Here is a 23289-nt window from a genome sequence, read left to right as displayed (position 1 = left end):
GTCACTCTCCTCCCCATCCCCGTCTTCTGGCTCAGGGGGATGGGTACCTGAAGCACAACTGTTCTGACGGTTGAAGACTGAGGCAAAGAAGGCATTTAGTACCTCAGCTTTTCCCTCATCCTCTGTCAATGTGTTTCCCTCTCTATCCATCATGGGATGGAGATTCTCCTTAGCCCTCCTCTTGTTGATTATACATTTATAGAAACTTTTCTTGTTGCCTTTTACAGTAGTACCCAGGTGTAGCTCTGGTTGGGCTTTGGCCCTTCTAGTTTTCTCCCTCCATAACCTCACAGAATTCTTGTATTCCTCCTGAGTAACCCGCCCCTCCTTCCAAAGTTGACTCCCATGCTGTCCCTGGAGATCCCTTGAGCTCTCCTGGGTGCACACAGTTCCTCTCCATGAGAGCATCTGCCATCATTCCTATTGCAGGTGAGACAGCAACAGGCAAATAAGTCCAAGACCTGTTACAGTCTCTTGGACATGTCCAAACAAGAAAGAAGCTCTTAGTTCAGTCCTTGGTCCCTAGAACACCCCCCTGGGACTCTGAGATTGTCCCCCTGAATCCATCAAGGACCCCAAAAGAGCAGGAGTCCTTCTGAGGGAGCAGCACCTGGACTGTATTCCTGACACCAACTTTGGAAGAGGCGTCCAGACTTCTGCCCTGCCCTGAGGAGCCCCTGTGTTTATGGTGCTGTTTGCACAGACGTCAGTGGTTCCCATGGTCTGCTCCTCTCTGCAGTCTCAGGGATGCCACTGGAGGGACAACAGGACTGTCACAAGTTACATGAGACCTTAGGAGCCCCACAAACGCAAGGGCACAGCCATTTGTTTTAAAATTGCCTTTCCCATCCCGCCCCACCCCCAGTTGAAAGGTCAAAGAGTGTCTAAACTGGATGTGTCAGTGTCTTCTTGGTCATGTTTGCATATGAAGGTTAGAAGGAAAAGAGCGATATCCATAGATGACCAGTAGGCAGTGTGAGATGTGAGTGCAGACCAGTATGTGCTCTCCACGAGACCTTCCCTGAGCTCGGCATCAATCCTGTGCTCCAGCTCCACTGACGGTTTGAGAAAGCCGGTGTCTTTATGAGGAGAAACCAGCACTGAAATGGCCACGTCCTGCTGTTGCCCTTGGCCATGGCTCCAGGGAAGCAGCAGCCGTAATTTGAAAGCAGGAGAGAGGGAGCGACGACTGAGGGACCCACGGGCAGCCCCAAGGCCACCGGGGTTGCTCCTCCATGGAGCAGCATTTGTGTCCTGGACCCTCCTGCATCCTGGGGCTGCTCCCCCAGCTCCAGAGGAGTGAAGAGATGGGACCTGAGAGAAATTGTTTTCTACAGCTTTTTTTATTGAGTTTATAAAAAAAAAATGAGTGCATATATATATGCACATGAGGTCTTTGGTTCAAGAAAAAACTCACAGGAGGCCATGAAATATGTTATTACAGACATGAATCAAAACACAAAACCCAGCAAAAGCACAGTGGAAAAATACAGACACATAAGATGAAAAGCTAATTCTGGCTATTTCTATTACAGCCCTAGTGAGATAACACAAACCTTATAAACCTGAAGCAGTGAGTATTGAAGTAGTTTCCTCAGGGCATCCTTGAGCTCCTGGTTCCTCATGCTGTAGATGAGCGGGTTCACTGCTGGAGGCACCAAAGAGTACAGAACAGACACCACCAGGTCCCGGGATGGGGAGGAGATGGAGGGGGGCTTCAGGTAGGCAAACATGGCAGTGCTGAGAAACAGGGAGAGCACGGCCAGGTGAGGGAGGCAGGTGGAAAAGGCTTTGTGCCGTCCCTGCTCAGAGGGGATCCTCAGCACGGCCCTGAAGATCTGCACATAGGACAGCACAATGAAAATAAAACATCCCAAAACAAGAAAACCAATGAAAACAAGAAGCCCAACTTCCTTGAGGTAGGAGTTTGAGCAGGAGAGCTTGAGCATCTGGGTGATTTCACAAAAGAACTGGTCCAGGGCATTGCCCTTGCACAGTGGCAGTGAAAATGTATTGGCCGTGTGCAGCAGAGCAGTGAGAAACCCAGTGGCCCAGGCAGCTGCTGCCATGTGGACACAAGCTCTGCTGCCCAGGAGGGTCCCGTAGTGCAGGGGTTTGCAGATGGCAACGTAGCGGTCGTAGGACATGACTGTGAGGAGAGAATACTCTGCTGAAATGAAAAAGAGAAACAGAAAGAGTTGTGTAGCACATCCTGCATAGGAAATGGCCCTGGTATCCCACAGAGAGTTCGCCATGGATTTAGGGACAATGGTGGAGATGGCGCCCAGGTCAAGGAGGGCGAGGTTGAGCAGGAAGAAGTACATGGAGGTGTGGAGGTGCTGGTCCCAGGCTATGGTGGTGATGATGAGGCCGTTGCCCAGGAGGGCAGCCAGGTAGATGCCCAGGAAGAGCCAGAAGTGCAAGAGCTGCAGCTCCTGTGTGCCTGTGAATGCCAGGAGGAGGAACTGGGTGATGGAGCTGCTGTTGGACATTTGCTGTCTGTGAGCATGGGGACCTGCCATAGGAGGAAAAGACAGTGACAAGTTAGGGGAGACTTCTCTGAGTAAAATAAACATGCTGTTTCTCATTAAAACCTCCTCCCTGAAAGAGGGATATGTCAGTTTACTTCGTTTCTGCAAAATGAAAAACATGTTTCATCACAACTTAAAATACAGCTTAGGCACCTGGTTTCCATGAATTATCTCTGGGGCAAGACCCCCAGTGTTGGTGTCAGAACAAGAATGGAACCACACTCCCACACCAATCCCATACAGCAAGAGCACCAGGGAGAGGTGGAGAAACGGGGAAGGACACTGAAGTGTTCCAGAAAATTAAAGCAATAACAGAAAGGCAGACGGGCATGCTGTGGAACCTCCTCCTTACCCGGCTGTGCTGCTGACACTCACATAATGACACTGTAGAGCAAGTACTTTTAGCACCTTTTTTGTGTACCATGTTCCAGGAACCCTTCACCTGGAGGTGCAGCTGCTGAGGTGGAGACTCGTGACCTGGAACCCATGGCTTTGGGGCAGAAGCTCTGCTGGGAACGAGAGGAGACCAGGGGTTGCACTGGGAAACGTCTCTGCACTGCACAGGGGGGTCCCAAATCCCGCCTCCCCAGCATTTCTGGTCCATCTCCCTCTCCCTGTCCATGTCTGTGCTGCCTGCAGCTGTGTCTCTGTCCCTGGGTCTGCTCCCTGTCAGTGTCACAGACCCCGTCCCACCCACTGTGTTCTCAGCTCTGTCCTGCTCACACCTCCTGGCACTACCCAGGGGCAGCTCTGTGTGTGCAGGGGTTCAGGAGCAGCTCAGACAAGTCCTAACGAGAACTAGGGTCTCAGTGTCTTCTCCAAAGAGAGAAATAAATCCCCATCTCCCACTGCACAGCCAGACAACCAAGAGTGGAAAACTGAAAGCACAGACTCCTTCCCTTGCCGCTGTTGCTGTCTTGATGTTGTTGTTCAGAAGGACTCTCTGCCATATCTGTGGGGATGGTCTGGAGCTCTGAGCAGCCCTGACACACACAGCTGCCACCATGGGATCTGCCCGGGCAGGCTGAGCACTGACCCAGGCAGGCGGCAGAGTCCCTGTCCTGGCACAGCCCTGGGGTGCAGGGACCCTGCTCTGCAGGACAGCCCTGGGCACCCCTGGATGCAAAACTTGCTTCTCAGATTTTCAAAGCTGTTGAAAGAGATCCCTGCCCTGACAGATCCCACCAACTGTGCTTGTGCCAGTTTTAGGAGATGCCACCAGGAGCTACAGCTGCATTGCCCTGCACCCAGAGACTTACCATGGCAAGGGCTGCAAAGGTTTCTCCTCCAGTGAGCTCTCAGTCATCCTCCCAATCCTGACCACCTTTAATCTCTCTCTGCCTTGCTCGTCTCCCTGAGATCCCCAGGCAGAGCCCTCAGCCCTGCTGCGCTGTGCAGAGGACCTGCTCCTGGGCAGAGCTGTCTCTCTGCAGCGCTGCCGCTTGCCAGGAGCTCCCTCTGTCCCAAGACCCCAGCCCAGCTCAGCAGCACAGGAGCAGCCCAAGGCGCTTTAATGACCCCTCTGGTGGGTTTGGTGCTGAGTCCATGCACCTTCAAGCCGTGGAGGAAGTTGGTGAAACCTCTCAAGAAGTCAAAGTCAGATTCAAACTCCAAAGTTTCTTGTAACGTTAATGGGTCCCACTGAGGGACAATATTGAGGAACTGTGCCCAGGATCTCTTAGAGAAGAAAACTCGAGGCAGTGATGACAGGTCAGGAAAAGCAAAGTAAAGGTGGCTCTGATTCTGAGTAAACCTGGTTGTGTTTCATTAATCAAAGGGCCCCCAGCCCTGGGAAGGCAGATCCTGTCCTTCCCACGTTGCCCAGGGCCCTTCCTGGACAGTGTGATGTGGGGCTGTGCAAGGCCAAGGGCAGGACTATGGTCCCACACCTCCCAGGTTCCTGGCTGGGGACAAGGAGGCCATGAGGCCCCTCTGCTGGAAGGACAAGGTGTCTCCTCACAGGCATCAGAGGTGCAGACAACAGCCATAGCCAAGGGGAGAAGGAGCTCATGTCTGGTGGGGGCTTTCAGCCTTTTTACATCCCTTGATCATCTCCACCACAGCCTGTCCTGTGCTGTGGCATCCCCTGCACCTCTTTCCCTGCAGGCTGCAGACATCCCCCCTGCTGCCCCACCTTGCTCTTGTCTGAGCATCTTCCTTCCTTTGCTGAGATCTCTGCATCCTCCCCCGCTGTTCCGTGAAGCACAAAGCCTTGGGCTGATGCAGACTCCCTCTGCTGACCTGCTCCACCACAGCACTGCCCTTCCAGTCACATTCCTTTCTGCTCATGTCCAGCCTGGACCTCCCCAGCTGCACTTTGGACCATTATTTCTTTCTCATGCTCCTTCCCACTATGAAGAAAACCTCCACCATCTCTGAAACCACCCTTCAAGCACTCTCAGGCTACTCCTGCACTGCTGCAGCCTCCCCAGCGCTGCTGGGCCAAAGCAGCCCAGGTCCCTCAGCATCCCACACCATGTGCACAAGGTGCTGAACCTGCCTTGGCAGAGCCCTGCACTCTCCAGTTCCTCCCTGCTTCTCCAAACTGGGAAGCCGCACACCGGCACACCCCCGTGTGTGTGGGGTCACACCAGTGCTGAACCGAATGGGATGAGAACTCCAGGTGTCTGGGTCCCCACGCTCCTCCTCATGCAGCCCCGTGTGCAGCTGCCTTGTTCATGGTGAGCGTGCACCACGGGCTGGTGTGGGGTCCTTGGAGTGCCCAGGCCCTTCTCCTCAGGGTCACTGCTCAGCGTGTTGGGTCCTTCTCTGTCCTGATGGACAGGGTTATTGTCCCACCCTGATACATCACAGCTTATTTTTCCTTGTACAAAGGAATAGTTTTCTGTTGGGCATATCATAGATTTTCTCAAGGTCTGGACTCTCCCTTGACTGAAGCTCTATTTGCTCAGCTTTTAATGTTTGTACACAGGTGGTATATCCTGATAAGGGTGTCTCTCACAACTGAACAACATGAGGAATTACAGGAAACTACAAATACCACCTCCTAGAGAAACTCTGGGGGCTTTGGGGGTCTGGTGTTCATAATGGCAGCAGTCTGGAGTCAAAGGGATAGTTTCCCTTCATGTGGGAGAGCAGCAGAAATGTGTGGAGCTCTGCCTGGGGACAGACAATATCAGCTGAAGGTTGAGGAGTGAGCATGAGAGGGCAGAACTACATGGGCAGGGTTCTGGCTACTGGACATCAAGTACAGGTTCACTGATCAGGAAGAGGAATTAGATGAGGTCTCCTTCAGACAAATGAAAGAATCCTCATGTTTCCAGGGCAGTGTCCTCATGGCTGACCTAAGATATCCCAATATCTGCAAGGTACCAGCCATCCAGGAGGGGTTGGAGCTCATTGACAACATCTTCTTGACACGGGTGACTGAGGAGTCAGTGAGGTGAGGTGCCCTGTGGGACTTCACACTTGCAACCCAGAAAGAGTTGGTCAGGATGGAACAGTCAGGGATGGGAAAGTGGAGCTGAGGCTCCTGGAAGATGATAACAAGGCAAGGAGCAGGATTTCAGGAGAGCAAGCTTTGGCCTGCTGAAGGACCTGCTTGGGTGCTATGGGACATGACCTTGGTGTCTGCAGTGCTTTTCTCTCACATTTCCTCCCTCCTCTCTCCCACCTGCTGTTGTGCAGCGTTTTTTACCCTTTCTCAAACACAATATCCCAGAGGTGCTGCCGGCATCACTGAGTGGCTCAGATTTGGAAGGAGTGGGTCCATCTTGGAGCAGCTGAAATCAGCTCTGTCTGACGTTGGTCAAACTCCTGTTGTCTTCTCAGAGAGGTCACAACTGTAGCACAGCCACACTCACCCCAGTTCCAAGACTTTGCCATGTAAACCCGGTACAGGGTGACAGTGCGTTGGGTGTTACAAACTACTTGATCATGGAGAAGCAGTGGAAAAAATCTTCTGTCAGCAACCTGAAGAGGTCTCCAGTCAATGAGCAGGTTCCTATGGGGAACTGCAATTGTTCTGACATTCACTGGCCATGCAAAGCTACAGGTGCCAACAGTTCAAAGGACCTTGGGCCAACTTCTTACCATGTCTACTTGGTGGACAACAAGGGTGGTGCTCACCTGGATCTGGAACTGGGAAACAAGGGAGAGCTGGTGAGGGATGTGAACATCACTGTCCACCTTGGCTGTCGTGACCAGGACAGAGTGGGGTCCCAGGCACCAGAGGGGAGGGAGGAAGGCCAGCAACAGAGCACAGGCTGGTGGGTTCCAGAGGAGAAGACTTTGACATACTAGGGGGCTGATACAGGTGCTTCCATGGGAAGCATCTCAGAAGAATGAAGGAGCTCAGCAAATCTGACAAGCCTTAGAGAACAGTCTGCTCCAAGGACAAGAACTTTCAATGAAAATTCCCAAGAATAGAAGCATTTATCTCGTGAGGTTGCTTGTCTGAACTGATGGAGCTCTAGGGCACAAAGGCAGCACACAGGAGGTGGAAGCAGGGGGAGCTGCAAAGGAAGGATTTAGAAAGCTTGTTCATGGATGTGGGGATGATGCCAAAGCTCCGTTGGACTTGATACCTCAGGGGGACGGTGATGACAGCAAGATGAGCTGTCTTGGCTTCATTTGCAGTAAAAGAATAGTCAGGGTGAATGTGGGCCTGCTGCTGAACTTTGTAAGAGTAGAATCAGACAGGACTGGGGTTCTTCATGGCTTCTTTGCCTCCATCTTCACCAGAAAAGTCTCCTGGGACTTTGTTCCTGAAGGCAGGAGTCTGGAGAACACCCAGCAGTGGATGGGGCTTAGGTCAGGGGTGACCTGAGCAAACTCAGACACCATTACAGAACAGGAGATGGGTCACTTGAACAGCTCCCCGAACACAAGTATCGCTGTGCTGTGGCACCTGAGATTCCCAGGAACACCCACCTCTAGGTCCAGAGTTGTGTGATTCCTCTTGAGGTGTCCTGGCCTGTCTCCTCGCTCAGGTGGTGATTTAGGCACCCACTTCTCTGACATACTCAGTCTTTATCAGGAGATTCTCTAGATCAATATTTATTGGAGACTGTTGATATCAGCTGTTCTGGAAATGAGGTCTTTGGGAGGGGGACGGAAATATAAGATATTTGCATTTATTACTATTTATTATGGAAATGCTCACTGTTTGGCTACAGTTCAGAAATCTCTGAAATCATCCACACCAAACTTTAAGACTTTTGCAGAGTGCTGCACAGAGCCTTGGCTTGTAAGAGCATTTTGGATGTTAATGAGCCCTCTGCTGCCATGATCCTGAACTGCAGCTACTGAAAGAATGAACAAACCTCTAACGAAGTAAAAGACGGAACCCAACCCCATGTTCTGAGGGTGTTTGGGAGCCCAGGGAGGGCCATCACTGACACAAGCAGTCCCTGTCCCTGGAGGCTGGACAAGGAGAAGCCTGGAGACAATGGTCAGAGGTGGTAAAGGTGATGTGGAGGTGGCTCTGGTGCCATGTCAGCCCTTCATGTTTGTTAATCATCAGAATGGCCAAATCCTCACCCCAGGACCAGACAAAGGAGACCCTTTCACTCTTATGGTTCTCAGGCTCTGCCTGTGGTCACTGGGAGGGTATTTGTGTTTTGGGGGTGGGTTTGGTGCCAAGTGCTCTTGCTTTCACCACAAGGCTCTGGTTTTCTGAACACTTGGCAATGCCTATGACGTCCCCCAAACCCATTCATCTTCTTTCACAAACCTGGCAATGGTCACCAATCACCTGAGCTGTCCAAGTCCCAAACTTGCTCGAATCCTCAATTTGGATCCATGCCCCAGTACTGAAATGCACAAGTTCCTTCTGCTGCTGCCCTAAAATAAAAAGAAAAATCAGTCTATTCCACATTAGCATGGCCAGCCCATGGTCTTTCGGTCTTCTTCTTTAACACACTTACTGCTACACATAGACCACTCTCTTCCTGCACTCCCATGTGTCTCACAAACCTTTCACTCTTGTCCTCCAGTAATGGGCCAACACTCCAAGATGTTGGTGCTTCCTCCAGGCTCATGGATGATTCCTGAGGTCCATCCAAGTGTGGGCAGTGTAAGAGAGGAGCAGAGCAGGGTCAGCTCATGGGCCATGACTGAGCACAGCCACGCCAGCAGCAGCCATTCCCCACCTCCCAGGCACAGCCATGCCCACAACATGCAAATGGCACTGCTATATATGACTAGTCCTAGAGAAGCATGCCTTCCTTCCTTATATAACCCCCCCAGAATCTTCCTCCTATTCCACCTCCACTCGCAGACATCAACCACATTCCACTTGTGGCTCAAACATGGTTGTAAGGATTTGCTGAAGTCATCAGCCATCACCCTTTTCTACCCCACATCCCCTGACCCTCTCCCACACCACACATGGCTGGTCACTGCTGCTCAGGGCCTCGTGCTCTACAGAAGAGGCCTTGAGCTTCTTGGCTCTTCCTGGTGCTTGTTATAATCTTCCTCACTCCCTCCAGATCTCACGGTGAGATTTCTTGTTCATGACAGGGCCTTTGTAACCAACTCTTCTGAAATGCTTGTCTTCCTGTGATCATCTGTGCAGAAGAAGTGATCACAGAAAAGCACCAAATATGTCAAATCTGATGCCGAGTGAAATGCAATAAAACCTTGTTCAGCCAGCCCCGTAGCTCAGCAAGGAGTTTCTCCTGAGAAAGGGATCCAACCTCTGCCACTCTCTGCAGAGGCACATGAGCAGTGTCCATGCAACTGGGGACACAAAGAGTGACTTTTGCAAGATCACCCTCTATCTGGACCATTTAGATCTGTACCTGTGGATGGGGTATCAAGCCTTATAGTACAGCAAAGACTGGAGTTCTGAGCTCCCTTCAGCTCCCTGTGTGACAGTCTGTAAAATTGATTAACCCAGTGAAAAAGTTGGTTTTGATTCTCTTCACAGCCAGAAGCACCACATGGCTCAGGAGACAATCCAGGATACCCAACCAGCACTCACATGCTCTGCACTTAAAGTTCAGGTGTTCCCTGGAATCTCAGCAGACACATCACGCTGATATCTGGGTTCAAGGAGCTGGTCAAGAGCCTCGTCTGCATTTCTGTAACGGTGGCTTTGCTGCCTGGCTGATGTGCAGACTCTGTACATGGATGCTGACACCTCTTGAACAACCTGCTCTGAAAGGATGAACAAGGTGGTGTTTTCTTTCTGGAAGGGTATTAGGACAGCAAACAAGAGGAAGCTGGATTGGAGGAAATGAAAAAGGATACAAAGGTTGTGATCAGGGTTGTTTATGGTTACTTGTAAAGTAGCCTTGCGCCTCATGCGAATTATTTCTGTGATCAGAGGGAACCTGAGAGCTTTCTCCAAATCAGAAACATGAAGGGGAAGGAAGGAAGGAAGGACAGTGTCATTCAGTCTCTAAGGCACCTCAAGAGGTGTCTTGACCAACCTCCTCCTAAAAGCAGGGTCAGACCAGATTAGTGAGGGGTCTATACAAACACATTGTGGTAACTTTCTGATGTAGAGTGGATGGACACTGCTGGGAAACAGCTTCCAGTGCTCGACTGTCCTCAGGAATGGAAATTTTTCCCTTTATCTACTGTCCTTCTAAGCCACCATCCAGATTGCCTTTTACCCATCTACTTGCACACTGACACAGACCATAATATCCTAACTTGGGCACAAGCACATTGTGGGGGATGACGCTGAATGCCTTGCTGACTTCCAGGTAACAGACCATCAATGTTCTCCCCACATCCACAACCCTGTCCTTTCCTCACAGAAAGCAAAGAGGATGGACAGACACAACCTGCCCTGGGTAAACCCCGTCACCTTCTCTTCCAGACACCCAGAAATGGGGTCCCAGTGGACATGCTCTGGGGCACAGCCCTTAGTTCCCCTGCTCACCCATTGGCCATTTTGAAAAGTGCATACACTGTGTGAGAGCTGCCAGAGGTCAGGGAGTCCCCCCAGTCTCCATGAGCTTTCCAAGATGGTGGAGAGTGGCCTCCCTGTGACATCGTCCTGCTGTCTCAGCTCCTGGGATGCTGCCCCTGCTGTCCCATAGACTGGAAAGGATTGTGTTAGTTCCAGTGACCCCTGACTTGATCCCCATCCACTGCTGGTTGTTCTGTCTCCAGTCACAGAGACCTGGGACACATTGCTGGTGAAAATGGAGGACAAGAGGACACAGGAATTCTCACCTCTTTCCCTTATTAAATTCATCAGTAGCCACACAGTGTCCCTGTTTCTTGTTATTTGTTCCTGCAGTAGTAACAGTTCATTATGGGGCCCTTGATTGCCTTAGAGGTCTGGACTGAGTTCTGGTCTGGACTGTTTCTGTGCTTGGAGGCTGCTGTCCTCGCAGACCAGATGAACTCACTTCTGCCACCCTGCCTGGCAGTTCATTCCATCCGTGTCACAGCTCTGTCTGTAGCACTGACAGCTCCAGCTCCCCAGTCAGGTCCCTGGCTGAGGCCATTGCCTCACATCTGGGCTGAACCACCCCAGCTGTGGCACCAGCCCAGCTCTGACCTGCCACAAGAAACCTGGTACCAAGTGTCCAAGAGCCCATGTGTGCAAAGGCTTTTCTTCAGAGCACAGACATGAGATGGCCAAAGATTGATGAATGTCTCTCTAGACCTGGGAGTATAAAACCAGAACAAAATGCGTACATTCCTTCAACTGAAGATATTCCTCCCTCAGCTTGGAGAAATCAAATCATTTGCTGTAACATTCCTGGTGTCCTGTCTAATGATGGGAAAATAAAAGATGATTCTCATACCAATTTATTGTTTAATACAAAGAACACAATGCTGGAAAGAAGTGTTGCTGCAGAGGAGACAGAATCAACATCACTTATTACTTGAGGTTGTTTCAAAGGATGTGTCCCTGGAGACCCAGGGACACCTGGAGGAAGCCCAGAGGGGACAGAGAAAGGGACATCATGGGCTGCTCCTGTGCTGCTGAGCTGGGCTGGGCTCCTGGGACAGAGGGAGCTCCTGGCAAGCGGCAGCGCTGCAGAGAGACAGCTCTGCCCAGGAGCAGCTCCTCTGCACACGCAGCAGGGCTGAGGGCTCTGCCTGCAGCACCGAGGGCACAGGAGCCAGGCAGAGAGAGGGAAACGCAGTCTGGGGTGGGAGGATGCTGAGAGATCACTAGAAATGAAATCTACTCAGACATGAAGCCTGTGGCTGCAGGGCATTGTATCTGCAAATCTTGCTAGGATCTCAGAAAGCTGTCACATTGCAGACCCTGCAAGACACGTAAGTACAACTTTCAGAGATTCTCTGACGCAGAGGAGAGGATGTGTTGCAAAGCAGGGATTGCCTTCTGCACTGTCAGAGTGACAAGATGTGAATGCTGTGTTCTTCCAAGGGTGGCTGTGGGGTGTAAATGTAAATGTGCAGGCAGGGGTGCCCAGGGCTGTCCTGCAGAGCAGGGTCCCTGCACCCCAGGGCTGTGCCAGGGCAGGGACTCTGCCACCTGCCAGGGTCAGCGCTCAGCCTGCCCGGGCAGATCCCAAAAACACCAAGGAAAGAAGATCTGGTGGAAAGAGCAAGATCTGGCATGGCAGGGTCCTTCTGCCATTGAGAGGTAACTGCGTGGATCAGGGACACTGAGGAAGTATTTATCTCATAGGGATGATTTTAAGTCTTGAGTTCTTTCCACTGTTGGTTGGCTGGGTGGGCAGTGGGAGATGGGAATTTATTTCTCTGCCCCAAAGAAGGTGCTAAGACCCCACTTCTCGTTAGGACTTGTCTGAGCTGCTCCTGAGCCCCTGCACACACAGAGCTGCCCCTGGGCAGTGCCAGGAGGTGTGAGCAGAACAGAGCTGAGCACACAGCGGGTGGGACAGGGTCTGTGACACTGACAGGGAGCAGACCCAGGGACAGAGACACAGCTGCAGGCTGCACAGCCATGGGCAGGGAGAGTTAACTGCTACCAGAAATGCTGGAGATGGGATTTAGGAAGCTCTCTCACATCCTCTCGATTGCAGACACATTTCCCAGTGCAATCCCCTTGTCTGCTCTCTTCCCCAGAAGAGCCTCTACCCCAAAGCAATGGGGCCCAGGTCACGAGTCTCCACCTCAGCACCTGGACCTCCAGGTGAAGGGTTCCTGGAATGAGGTACACAAAAAAAAAAGATGCTAAAAGCACTTGCCCTGCAGTGACATCATGTGAGCGGCAGTGAGCACAGCTGCGCAGAGAGAAGGCTTCCCAGCATCCCTGTCTACCTTTCTGTCCTTCCTTTAATTTCGGGAGTACTGCAGTGTTCTTCCCTGTTTCTCCACCTGTCCTTGGTTCTCTTACTGTCTAGTATTGGGATGGGGAGGGGAAGGGGGCCACTTTTTGTTCGAACACCAACACTGGGAGTCCTGTCCCAGAAGTATTCTCAGGGAAACCAGATGCCAAAGCTACGCTTTAAACTGTGATGAACGATATCATTCAGACGGTAGTCATGGAGAATGAGAGGAATCATTGCTCATTCAGAGACGGGATGTTCAAGGAGAAATGACGTGTTGTTTTTCCTCAGAGAAGTCTCACCTAAACTGTCACTGTCTTTTCCTCTTTGGACAGGTCCTCAGGAGAGGCAGAAAATGTCCAACAGCAGCTCCATCACCCAGTTCCTCCTCCTGGCATTCACAGACGCACGGGAGCTGCAGCTCTTGCACTTCTGGCTCTTCCTAGGCATCTACCTGGCTGCCCTCCTGGGCAACGGCCTCATCATCACCACCATGGCCTGGGACCAGCACCTCCACACCCCCATGTACTTCTTCCTGCTCAACCTCTCCCTCCTCGACCTGGGCTCCATCTCCACCATTGTCCCCAAATCCATGGCCAATTCCCTCTGGAACACCAGGAACATCTCCTATGCAGGGTGTGCTGCCCAGCTTTTTTTTTCTTTTTCTGTGCTACAGCAGAATATTTCCTTCTCACCGTCATGTCCTATGACTGCTACATTGCCATCTGCAAACCCCTGCACTACGGGACCCTCCTGGGCAGCAGAGCTTGTGTCCACATGGCAGTAGCTGCCTGGGCCACTGGGTTTCTCAGTGCTCTGCTGCACACGGCCAATACATTTTCACTGCCCCTGTGCAAGGGCAATGCCCTGGGCCAGTTCTTCTGTGAAATCCCCCAGATCCTCAAGCTCTCCTGCTCACACTCCTACCTCAGGGAAGTCTGGCTTATTGTGGTCAGCTCTTGTTTAGCATTTGTTTGTTTTATTTTCATTCTTTTCTCCTATGTTCAGATCTTCAGGGCTGTGCTGAGGATCCCCTCTGAGCAGGGACGGCACAAAGCCTTTTCCACCTGCCTCCCTCACCTGGCCGTGGTCTCCCTGTTCCTCAGCACTGGTGCATTTTCATACCTGAAGCCCACCTCCATCTCCTCTCCTTCCGGGGACCTGCTGGTGGCAATTTTGTACTCGATGGTGCCTCCAGTTATTAATCCCCTCATCTACAGCATGAAGAACCAGGAGCTCAAGGATGCCCTGTGGAAACAGGTATCTGGGTGTTTACCAAACCAATAAACTTATTCTATATAGCAGTTTTAATGTAACTAATTACAGGCCCAGCCTGTATTTTGTATTTTCTGTTGTTACCGGTGTTTTTTTCTATTGTGAAAACATTGTCATCCCCTTTCTAATTCACTCTGTTCTTTTATAATCACTGGCTGGGCAAATGAGGAACCATGATCTCTGTGTATTTAAACAAAATGAAGGGTTCTGTAGTGACTCTTCTTTCACTGTATCTTTCCTGCAAGGCCTGTTTGGAGCTGCAGGGACAGTTCCTGTAAATGGGTGGAGGGACAAGAGTCCAGCCTGGCAGCCCTGCCAGGCAGCACAAGCGCTTGGTCTTCCAGAGGTGTTCTGGTTCCGCTCCCACACTCTCCTTCCCATCCCTTGTGTTGGTGCAAGACCTGAGTGCTCTGGCAGCTTGGTCCCCATCCTGCTGTGTGTCAGTGCTGTGAGCGCAGGCAGGGACAGGCAATGCGCACTTGTGTCACAGACCTGGGCTCAAAACAGCCTTTCCAGATAGAAAGGGCAGTGACTAAAGGATTAGGTCTTCTTCCAAACCTTCTCTTAAGAACATGCCCACAAAAGTGGCCACAGATGAAACACGAGTGTACATCTGAACAGTGTGTGTGTGCAGGGCTGGCACACACCAGTGTCCTCTCACAGCCAGGCCTCCTGCCAGAGACCTGCAGGACCAGCAGAGCAGGGGCTGCGCTGTGCCCCTGTGCACTGGCAATTGTCATGGGCTGGCCCCTCCCAACCACCATTTCCAGCACTGGCCTCTCACCCCTGGTCAGAGCTCTTTGCTCTTCCATGGAATTACACTGAATGAGTATTTCAGATGTCCATGTTTGCATTGAACAGATAAGACTGAGCATGCACATCATGTACATGAGGTGATATGAATCTGAGTCAGTACAAACACCGTTTCTTGTGGTTCCATGAAGACCTGTGAGACAGACAGTTCATTGAGGTCATATCATGTTGGGACTAATATCCCATAGGAAACCACCGGAATGCAGCACTTGGATGTGCTTCCTTGAGCCAATCTCCTTTCCTTATGGTGTGGGACATCAAAACAAATGTAGAACATGGTGAAACAACATAGGACTGAGGTGCCTCCCATTCTTTGGGAACAGGAACAGAAGGACAGAGGGATACTGTGACTCCTGCCTCTGTGTGTAAAAGGGAAAGTGTCTGACCCTCAATATCTCTATGTGCACACCTGACAGAACCCCAACATCTGCGTGTGTGACTTCAGGGACAAACCCCAGTGGCACAGTGAGTTTCATCTCAGCTGCCTTGGACAGGCTTATCGCAAGTGTCCCTGTTTGCTGTATCACCTTTGCCATCTCCACCACATGTTGTTCTACACAGTCCTGCATCTGCCCCTCTTTCTCTCTGGGAAATTCTGGATCGTGGTCTCAGAAGTGCCAGAGTAATCAGAGAGGATCAGAGGTCCCTCGGAAAGGCAGACGTCAAACCCATCTTCAGGAATGGCAGGAAGGAGAACAGGGAGAATGACAGGCTGGTCAGCCTACGTCTGTCCCTGGGAGGGTGACGAGTCACATTCTCCTGCAGCCATCTCCAGGCAGTTATAGGACAAGGAAGGGATTGCTGAACCCCAATGGGCAGGGGAAAGAAAGGCATGTTGTGTGCATGGAGTTTTACAAGGCCCCAGACATGGTCTCCTGTGGTGGCCTTAGAGCAGCTTGGGAAGATCTGGGATAAAGATGTGGATATTGTGATGGGTAGGAAGTTGGCTGGATGACCAAGCCCAAATATCATCAGTGGTACAAAGTCCTGTGTTTAGTCAGTTTCCAGCGGCATCCGTCAGTGATGAGTACTGGGGCCAACACTGACGAATGTCTTTATTCTGCCCCTTCATCGTGTCATGGAGCACATTTTCAGCTCCTTGTGGATGATGCAAAGCTGGGCAGAGGTCTAGAACAACCTCACCTGGTGGACCCTGCCTTGAGCAGGAGAGTGAGACAAGATGATGTTCAGGGCTCTCTTCAAACCTGAGTTATTCTAGGATTCAATGGATCTTTACCTTGGAGAGGTGTTTGAAGACAGAAGATGTAGTCCTTACCAGTTAAAAGAATGAATCCTGCCTGCAATTGCTAACCTAAAATATGTAATACTAAAATACACATCCCCAGGATGGGAGACTGGGGTCAGCCCGGAACCCTTTCTCAACAAGCATGTGTAGTGATAAAATGATTATGTAACCCATATGTCAATGTGTAAACACTTGGCTCTTTAGGGCTGCCCTTACAGAACGCTTCTCCGCTCAGGCTTTTAGTAGGAAACAAATTTGATCAATTTGATAAAACAAGCATAGTTTTATCTAGTCAGGTCCTGGCCCATAAGGAGGGTGACAGATGGGTATGAGGTTATGAGGTCACTTTTGGCTCAGAAACTCATAATGAGATGGAAGACTATGGCTGTGAAGGGGACTGTGACATGAGTTCTGTCTCTGGAGGTGACAGCCCAGCAGCAGGAATAGAGCTGGGAAGGTATCTCTGCCTAAGCACCCACAGGCCCTACCTAGGAAGAGGCCTTGGAGATGGGTTGTCACGTCCTTTCCACTTGAGAACACGAAGGGACAGCAGCAGGGACATGATTTTGTCTGTCAGAGAAGTTGAAACACCAACAGCAGCCATGGCGTTCAGAAGATCATGATGAGGTTCCATCTCACCTGTTAGGTAAAAGATAACAAGAAATGCTGGGCTGAGAGCAGGTGGGGAAGCGAGATGGGTGTCTGCAGCCTGCAGGGAAAGAGGGGCAGGGGTAGGACCGTGTAGAACAGCCTGTGGTGGAGATGGCAAAGGGCGCTGGCAAGGCTGGAAGGGACCCACAGAACCCAGGTCCTTGTCCCCTTGGCCTTGGCAGTTGTCTCTGTCACTGAGGCCTTTGAGAAAACGTTGTCCTCATGGCACTGGGGCCTCGTTGCCTCCTTGCAGCCCCATGGGGAAGCTGGAAGTTGTTGTACCAGTGTTGTCCTTCCCTCGGCCTTGCACACCCACATCCCATGGTCCCAGGAAGAGCCCTGAGCCGTGTATGAGGGACAGGATCCCCCTTTCCCATTGCCTGGAGGTCATGACGACTTCTTCTTTCTGCTTCAGAAAGCAAACCAAGGGGTTTCTCAGCATCAGAGGTGAAGAAAAGACTCAAAGGAGACCTCATGGTGGCTACAGCTTCCTCACAAGGGGAGAAGGAAAGGGAAGGTACTGATCTCTACTCTGGGGTGACCAATGGCAGAACCCAAAGGAAAGGAAGAAAGATGTGTCAGATGAGGTTTAGGTTGGACATGAAGAAAAGGTTCTTCACACAGAGGTGCTGGACACTGAACAGGCTCCCAGGGAGGTGTCACGGCCCCAACCTGACAGTGTTCAAGAAGAGACTGGACAACGTCCTCAGACACACGGGGTGACCTGTGGGGTGTCCTGTGCAGGGACAGGAGTTGGATTCGATGATCCTTGTGCGTCCTTCCAACTCAGGACATCCTATGATTCTATGAAGTACTAGGTCAAAAACCCATGTGTTCATTGTACAGATGAGATGTAAACACACACATCATGTGCATGTCCACTGTGTGCATGTGGTAAGATGAACCCAAGGGAGCACAAATGCTATCTGCTATTCCTTGGGGTGCCATAAAAGTCAGTGGGACAGAGATGGTGTTCAGGGGTCTCTTCCAACCTGTGTTATTGTAGGATTCCATGGATCTTTTCCCTGGAGAGCTCTTTCACGTCAGAATAGACAGAGGAAGAAGAGAAAAATAATAAGAGTCAGAAGCAGAGATATAAAATGCCCCAGTGTAAATACAGCAGCTCCTCTGAAGAATGTTTCTCCACTCAAACCCTTGATAGGAAATCTATTGGATAAATTTGATGAAAGCAGCTAAAGTCTATCTGTTCGCACACTGGATCACAAGGAGGGTGATGGCTGGGTATGATGCCATGTGGTCACTTGTGTCTCAGGAGCTCATAGTCCAGTAGGAAGCCAATGGCTGTGCAGGGCACTGTGAGGTCACTTCTGCCTCTCCAGGGGATAGGCCAACAGCAGGAACATGGCTGGGAAAGGACTGTGAGGTCACACATACCAGACGAGCAATCGGGCCCAATCAGCATGGCTTTGTGAAAGGCAGGTCCTGCTTGACCAGCCTGATCTCCTTCTATGACAAGGTGACCGGCTGAGCAGATGAGGGAAAGTCTGTGGTGGGGAGTGAATCCGCCACACAGGCTGTGGGTGTTGTGTCCTTAGACTGCAGTAAAGCCTTTGACACCGTATCCCACAGCATCTCCTGGAGAAGCTGCAGGTCATGGCCTGGATGGTGTATCTGCGATGGGTATAGAACTGGCTGGGGGGCCGGGCCCAAAGAGTTGTGGGGAATGGAGCCAAATCCAGTTGGTGGCTGGTCATGGGTGGTGTCCCCAGGGCTCAGTATTGGAGTTAATTTTGTTTAATCCCTTTATCAGTGATCTGTATGAGGGGATCGAGTGCAACCTCAGTAAGTTCGCAGATGACACCAAGTTGGGTGGGAGTGTTGATGTGCTGGAGTGTGGGAAGGCTCTACAGAGTGATCTGGAGCTGCTGGTTCATTAGGCTGAGGCCATTTGTCTGAGGTTTAACACAGCCATGTGCCAGTTCCTGTACTGGGGTCATAACAACTCCCTGCAACACTACAGGCTGGGGGAAGAGTGGCTCGAAAGCTGCCTAGCAGAAAAAGACCTGGGGGTGTTGATCGAAAATGACTGAACATGAGCCAGCATGTGCCCAGGTGGTCAAAAAGGCCAATGGCCTCCTGGTGTGCATCAAGAATAGTGTAGTAAGCAGAACCACAGCAGCGATCATCCCCCTGTACTCGATGATGGTGCAGCCACAACTCAAATCCTTGGTTCAGCTTTGGCCCGTCACTATAGGAAAGACCTTGAGGTGCTGGAGTGAGTGCAGGGGAGAGGGACAAGGCTGTTGAGGGTCTGGAGCACAAGTCTGCTGAGGAGCAGCTTAGGTACCCGGGGTTGTTATAGCCTGGAGAAAAGGAGACTGAGGGGAGGCATTTCTGATCTCTGCAACTATCTGAAAAGAGGTTGTAGCACGGAGGGTGTTGTTTTTCTCCTGTGTAGCAAGCGACAGGATGAGAGGAAACGGCCTCAGCTTCTGCCAGAGAAGGTTCAGAATTGATATTAGGAAACATTTCTTTATGGAAAGGGTTGTGAATCAGTGGAACAGGCTGCCCAGGGATGTGGTTGAGTCACCATTCTTTGTTCCTTAGCACAGCTTCTAGGAGGATCTGTGCCATGATCTTCCCAGGCACAGGTAAGAGGCTGACAGGTCAGTAGTTTTCAGGATCCTCCTTTCTACAGCAGAGAAACACTGCCACACGGAGCAGCTTGGAACGTGGAGACTGGACACGAGGAGGAAGAAATGTCACCCAAAGGGCAGTGCTGTGGTAAGAGAAATCATCCAGAAGGAGCATGAGATCAGTCCATCGCCTTGTGTTTCAAGGAACAGAGCATGAGAGTGGAGACACATCAGTCAACGTATGGAAATACCAGGGTGAGAGCAAGGGGAGGAAGCGAGATGGGTGTCTACAGCCTGCAGGGAAACAGAAGCAGCTGTGGGACAGTGTAGGACAACCTGTGGTGGAGATGGCAAAGGACACTGGCAAGGTTGGATGTCACCAAGAGAACCCAAGTCTTTGTCCCCTTGGCTATGGCCATCGCCTCTGCCACCAAGGCCTGTGAGGAGACATGTTGTCCTGAGGCACTGGGGCACCTGATGGCCTCCTTGCACACCCCCAGGAAGGCTGGGAACTGTCACAGCATTGTCCTTCACTCAGCACCACACAGCCCACATCCCCCTGGCCCAGGAAGAGCCCTGAGCAATGTGTGAGGGACAGGATCTGCCTTCCGAGGGGCTGGGAGTCAGGCCTTGGCCTCTCTGCTTCACCCAACAAAACCAGGGTTTTCTCAGCACCTCAGCTGCCTGCACATTTCCCTTTGTTTTTCTGCCACCATGGCCTCCAATCCTCTGCTCTAACGAGTCCCTGGGGAGGTTCTGCTGGTACTTGCCCTCAGTGGAATTCATTAATACTTCAAGGTACTTAGTACTTTTTCTTCTGGCTTTGACTTCTGGAAAGGTTTGTGCAATGTCCTCTCAGCACCTGAGTAACGTTACAGGACTCAGCACCAAATGCACCATGAGGCTCATTACACTGAAGAAAGCTCGAAGAAACCATGTCTCTCCTTGTAATTGTCCTCTACTCTTGTAGAGTGAATTAAAGAGTTTTCCTGTTGTAATTATGGAGAAAGATTTCAAAAAGGTTCTGATAAAAATGTCTTTCTATTATAAAGGGTGTATTTTATTACTTTTCAGTGTGGAGAAGAGCTGATTGCAGCATTATCTGATGTTGGTCCAGGGTCTCTCCTAAGGAGGTCTGGACTGGCTGGAGAAGCTGTCCCTTGAGGTCTCACACCGTGTGCACAACCTTGCTCCTCACCTCCCCAACCCCATCATTTCTCTCATGGCCTCCTGGGCCTTGCATCCCTTTTCCTTATACCAGACTTCTCCACTGCAGTCTGCAGCTTGATGTGCCAGCTCCTTTGCACCAGCTCCCACCTGCTCTCCTTGGAGACCTGGCTGCACACAGCAAAGAGGGACTTTGCTTTACCTTTGAACAAACAAAATACAACTGATGAGGGTCATGATTAAAAGAAAACACACTCCTCAACTGTACACCAATGATAAACTGCCACCACTGAGGTTCACCTTCTCCAAGGCAGAACCACGCAAGCAATGTTGTAGAGAGAAAGGAAACTCTAAAATAAACACAATAAAAGAGTTGTGTAAAGACAGAATTAGACAGACTACTGAAAGACAAGGAAGTTTTTAACTCCTTGAAGCTGAAAGCAGCAACTGGGTTGTTGACAGGTGCCTGAGTGATCAAACAGTAAGAGGAAGGAAAACCCAGAGAGCAATCGCAAGTGCTTGTGTGCAGATAACAGAGAGAGTGCAGAGAAGGGAAATGTTGTCGAAGATCAGAAGTTCTCCTCTTGTTCTTAATGCACGTCCTGAAAAGTCTCTGTTTTCTCTCTTTTGAAAACACTGGTATTTAAAGTATTCAAAACAAAGAAAGGAGAATTAAAACACCAACAACGTTTCATACCTCATGTTGCAAGAATACATTCCCTTCACTCTACATATTCCATTTGGTTTCTCTCTCATTTTTTTTTTAATGTTCTCTAGATTTCTCTCCTACCAAAGCCTCCAGCATTAAGAAAGACAATCCTTGTTTCTTGTACAGAGTTGAATGCACCAAACAATCCACTGCCATGGACTGTCAGTGCCACTTTTTACCCTTGGCACACAGTGAGTCATGCTGGAAGCTGTTGGCCACTCTGGCCTGATGGAGGAAAGAAGGAGAAAAAGGTTAATTGGAGTGTTCTCTTTTTAGATAGCCATATTGACAGTGATCTCAACAGATCTCTGTAATCTGTCTTTCTATGTGATCATAAGGAAAAATAAATATATATATGTGTTGGTAAATATATAGGAAAATACGTAATTGTGTCCATTTACTCAGCAAAATACATTTCCTACCAGCACTCTCAAAGGAAGAATCTCTCTTCCGAGAAACTGCTGCCTCCCAAGCCTCTGTGACTGGAGACAGGAATCTGGAGAACAACCAGCAGTGGATGGGGATCAAGTCAGGGTAACTGGAACTAACACAACCCTCTCCAGTCTATGGGACAGCAGGGGCAGCATCGCAGGAGCTGAGACAGCAGGACGATGTCACAGTGAGGCCACTCTCCACCATTTTGGAAAGCTCATGGAGACTGGGTGGACTCCCTGACCACTGGCGGCTCTCACACAGTGTGTGCACTTTTCAGAATGGCCAATGGGTGAGCAGGGGAACTAAGGGCTGTGCCCCAGAACATCTCCACTGGGATCCCATTTCTGGGTGTCTGGAAGAGAAGGTGACGGGGTTTACCCAGGGCAGGTTGTGCCTGTCCATACTCTTTGCTTTCTGTGAGGAAAGGACAGGGTTGTGGACGTGGGGAGAACACTGGTGATCTGTTACCTGGAAGTCAGCAAGGCATTCAGCATCATCCCCCACAATATTCTTGTGCACAAGGCAGTATATTGTGGTCTGTGTCAGTGTGTAAGTAGATGAGTAAAAAGCCACCTAGATGTTTGGGCTTGGAAAGGTGCTGTAGAAAGGGAGAAACTTTCCATTCCTGAGGACAGTCAAGCACTGGAAGCTGTGTCCCAGGAGTGCGCACTCACTCTGTCCCAGAAAGTGACCAAGATGTGTTTGGATCAAGCCCAGAGTAATCTGGTCTGACCCTGATTTGAGCAGAAGGTTGGTCAAGACAGCTGCTGAGGTTCCATCCAGCCTGAATGACGCTGTCCTTTCATCGCCTTCATGTTTTCCATTTAGGGACAGCTCTCAGGTTCTCTCTGACCACAGGAATAACTCACATCACATGCAGAGCTGCTTTTCAAGTAACAGTAAACAGGCCTGACGACAACTTTTTCGTCCCTTTTCATTTGCTTCAATCCAGGGTCTTTTTTGCTGTCCTAATACTCTTCCTAAAAGAACTGCCCATGTTGTTAAGCGTCTCAGAGCAGGTTGCTCAGGAGGTGTCAGCATCCATGTACAGAGTCTGCACATCAGCCAGGCAGCAAAGCCACCAGTAAAGAAATGGAGACGAGGCTCCTGACCAGCTCCTTAAATCCAGATATCAGTGTGAGAGGTCTGCTGAGATTACAGGGAAGCCCTGAAGTTTAGGACCGGAGAATTTTTAGTCCTATCTGAGCATCCTGGTTCATCTCCTGTCTGGCAGCCGGAAGATCTTGCACTGTACGGAAAGATAGTAGCCCCTGCCTTGATAGGTGTAGTGTGTAGTGTGTGATCTAAGCAGATGGATGTGACGTTGTAAAACTCAAGGTATATATATTGCTGTGTTACCTATCAATAAACGCCATTTGCCATCCACCACATTGGTGTCTGCGAGCTGATCGATCGAGTGGCCAGAGGGTGGTCGCCGTGCTGTTACTGAACCAGGTCGCTAGTGCCACCTTGTGGCTGCAACGATCTCCTGACCCATGTGGTGCTTCAGGTTGTGAAGAGAATCAAAACCAACTCCTTGACTGCAGTAGTTCCATTTTGTATGTGTCACAGAGGGCAGATGAAGGGAGCTCAGAACTCCAATCTCTGCTGTACGACTGGGACTTCAGAGATTGGAAATGTAGGATAAAATGTTCTGTCAGTGCACACTGCA

General features: G+C 50.6%; 1 protein-coding gene across 1 annotated transcript; it reads right to left on the bottom strand.

The window, feature by feature from the left end:
* Window positions 1–1529: 1529 nt before the first annotated feature.
* Window positions 1530–2492, bottom strand: LOC136113489 (olfactory receptor 14J1-like). The gene has a single exon (XM_065858662.2). It carries the CDS (start codon window positions 2490–2492, stop codon window positions 1530–1532), a length of 963 nt encoding a protein of 320 aa, XP_065714734.2.
* Between the last annotated feature and the right edge of the window lie 20797 nt (window positions 2493–23289).

The sequence above is a fragment of the Patagioenas fasciata genome, chromosome 10 (assembly GCF_037038585.1).
Source record: "Patagioenas fasciata isolate bPatFas1 chromosome 10, bPatFas1.hap1, whole genome shotgun sequence".
NCBI classification, from domain to species: Eukaryota; Metazoa; Chordata; class Aves; order Columbiformes; family Columbidae; genus Patagioenas; species Patagioenas fasciata.
Note: the sequence above shows the minus strand (reverse complement) of the source record. Positions and strands in the feature narration are given on the sequence as shown.

Excerpts from the sequence above, each read along its gene's own strand:
- LOC136113489 (XM_065858662.2), bottom strand. The coding sequence starts at position 2,492 with ATGTCCAACAGCAGCTCCATCACCCAGTTCCTCCTCCTGGCATTCACA.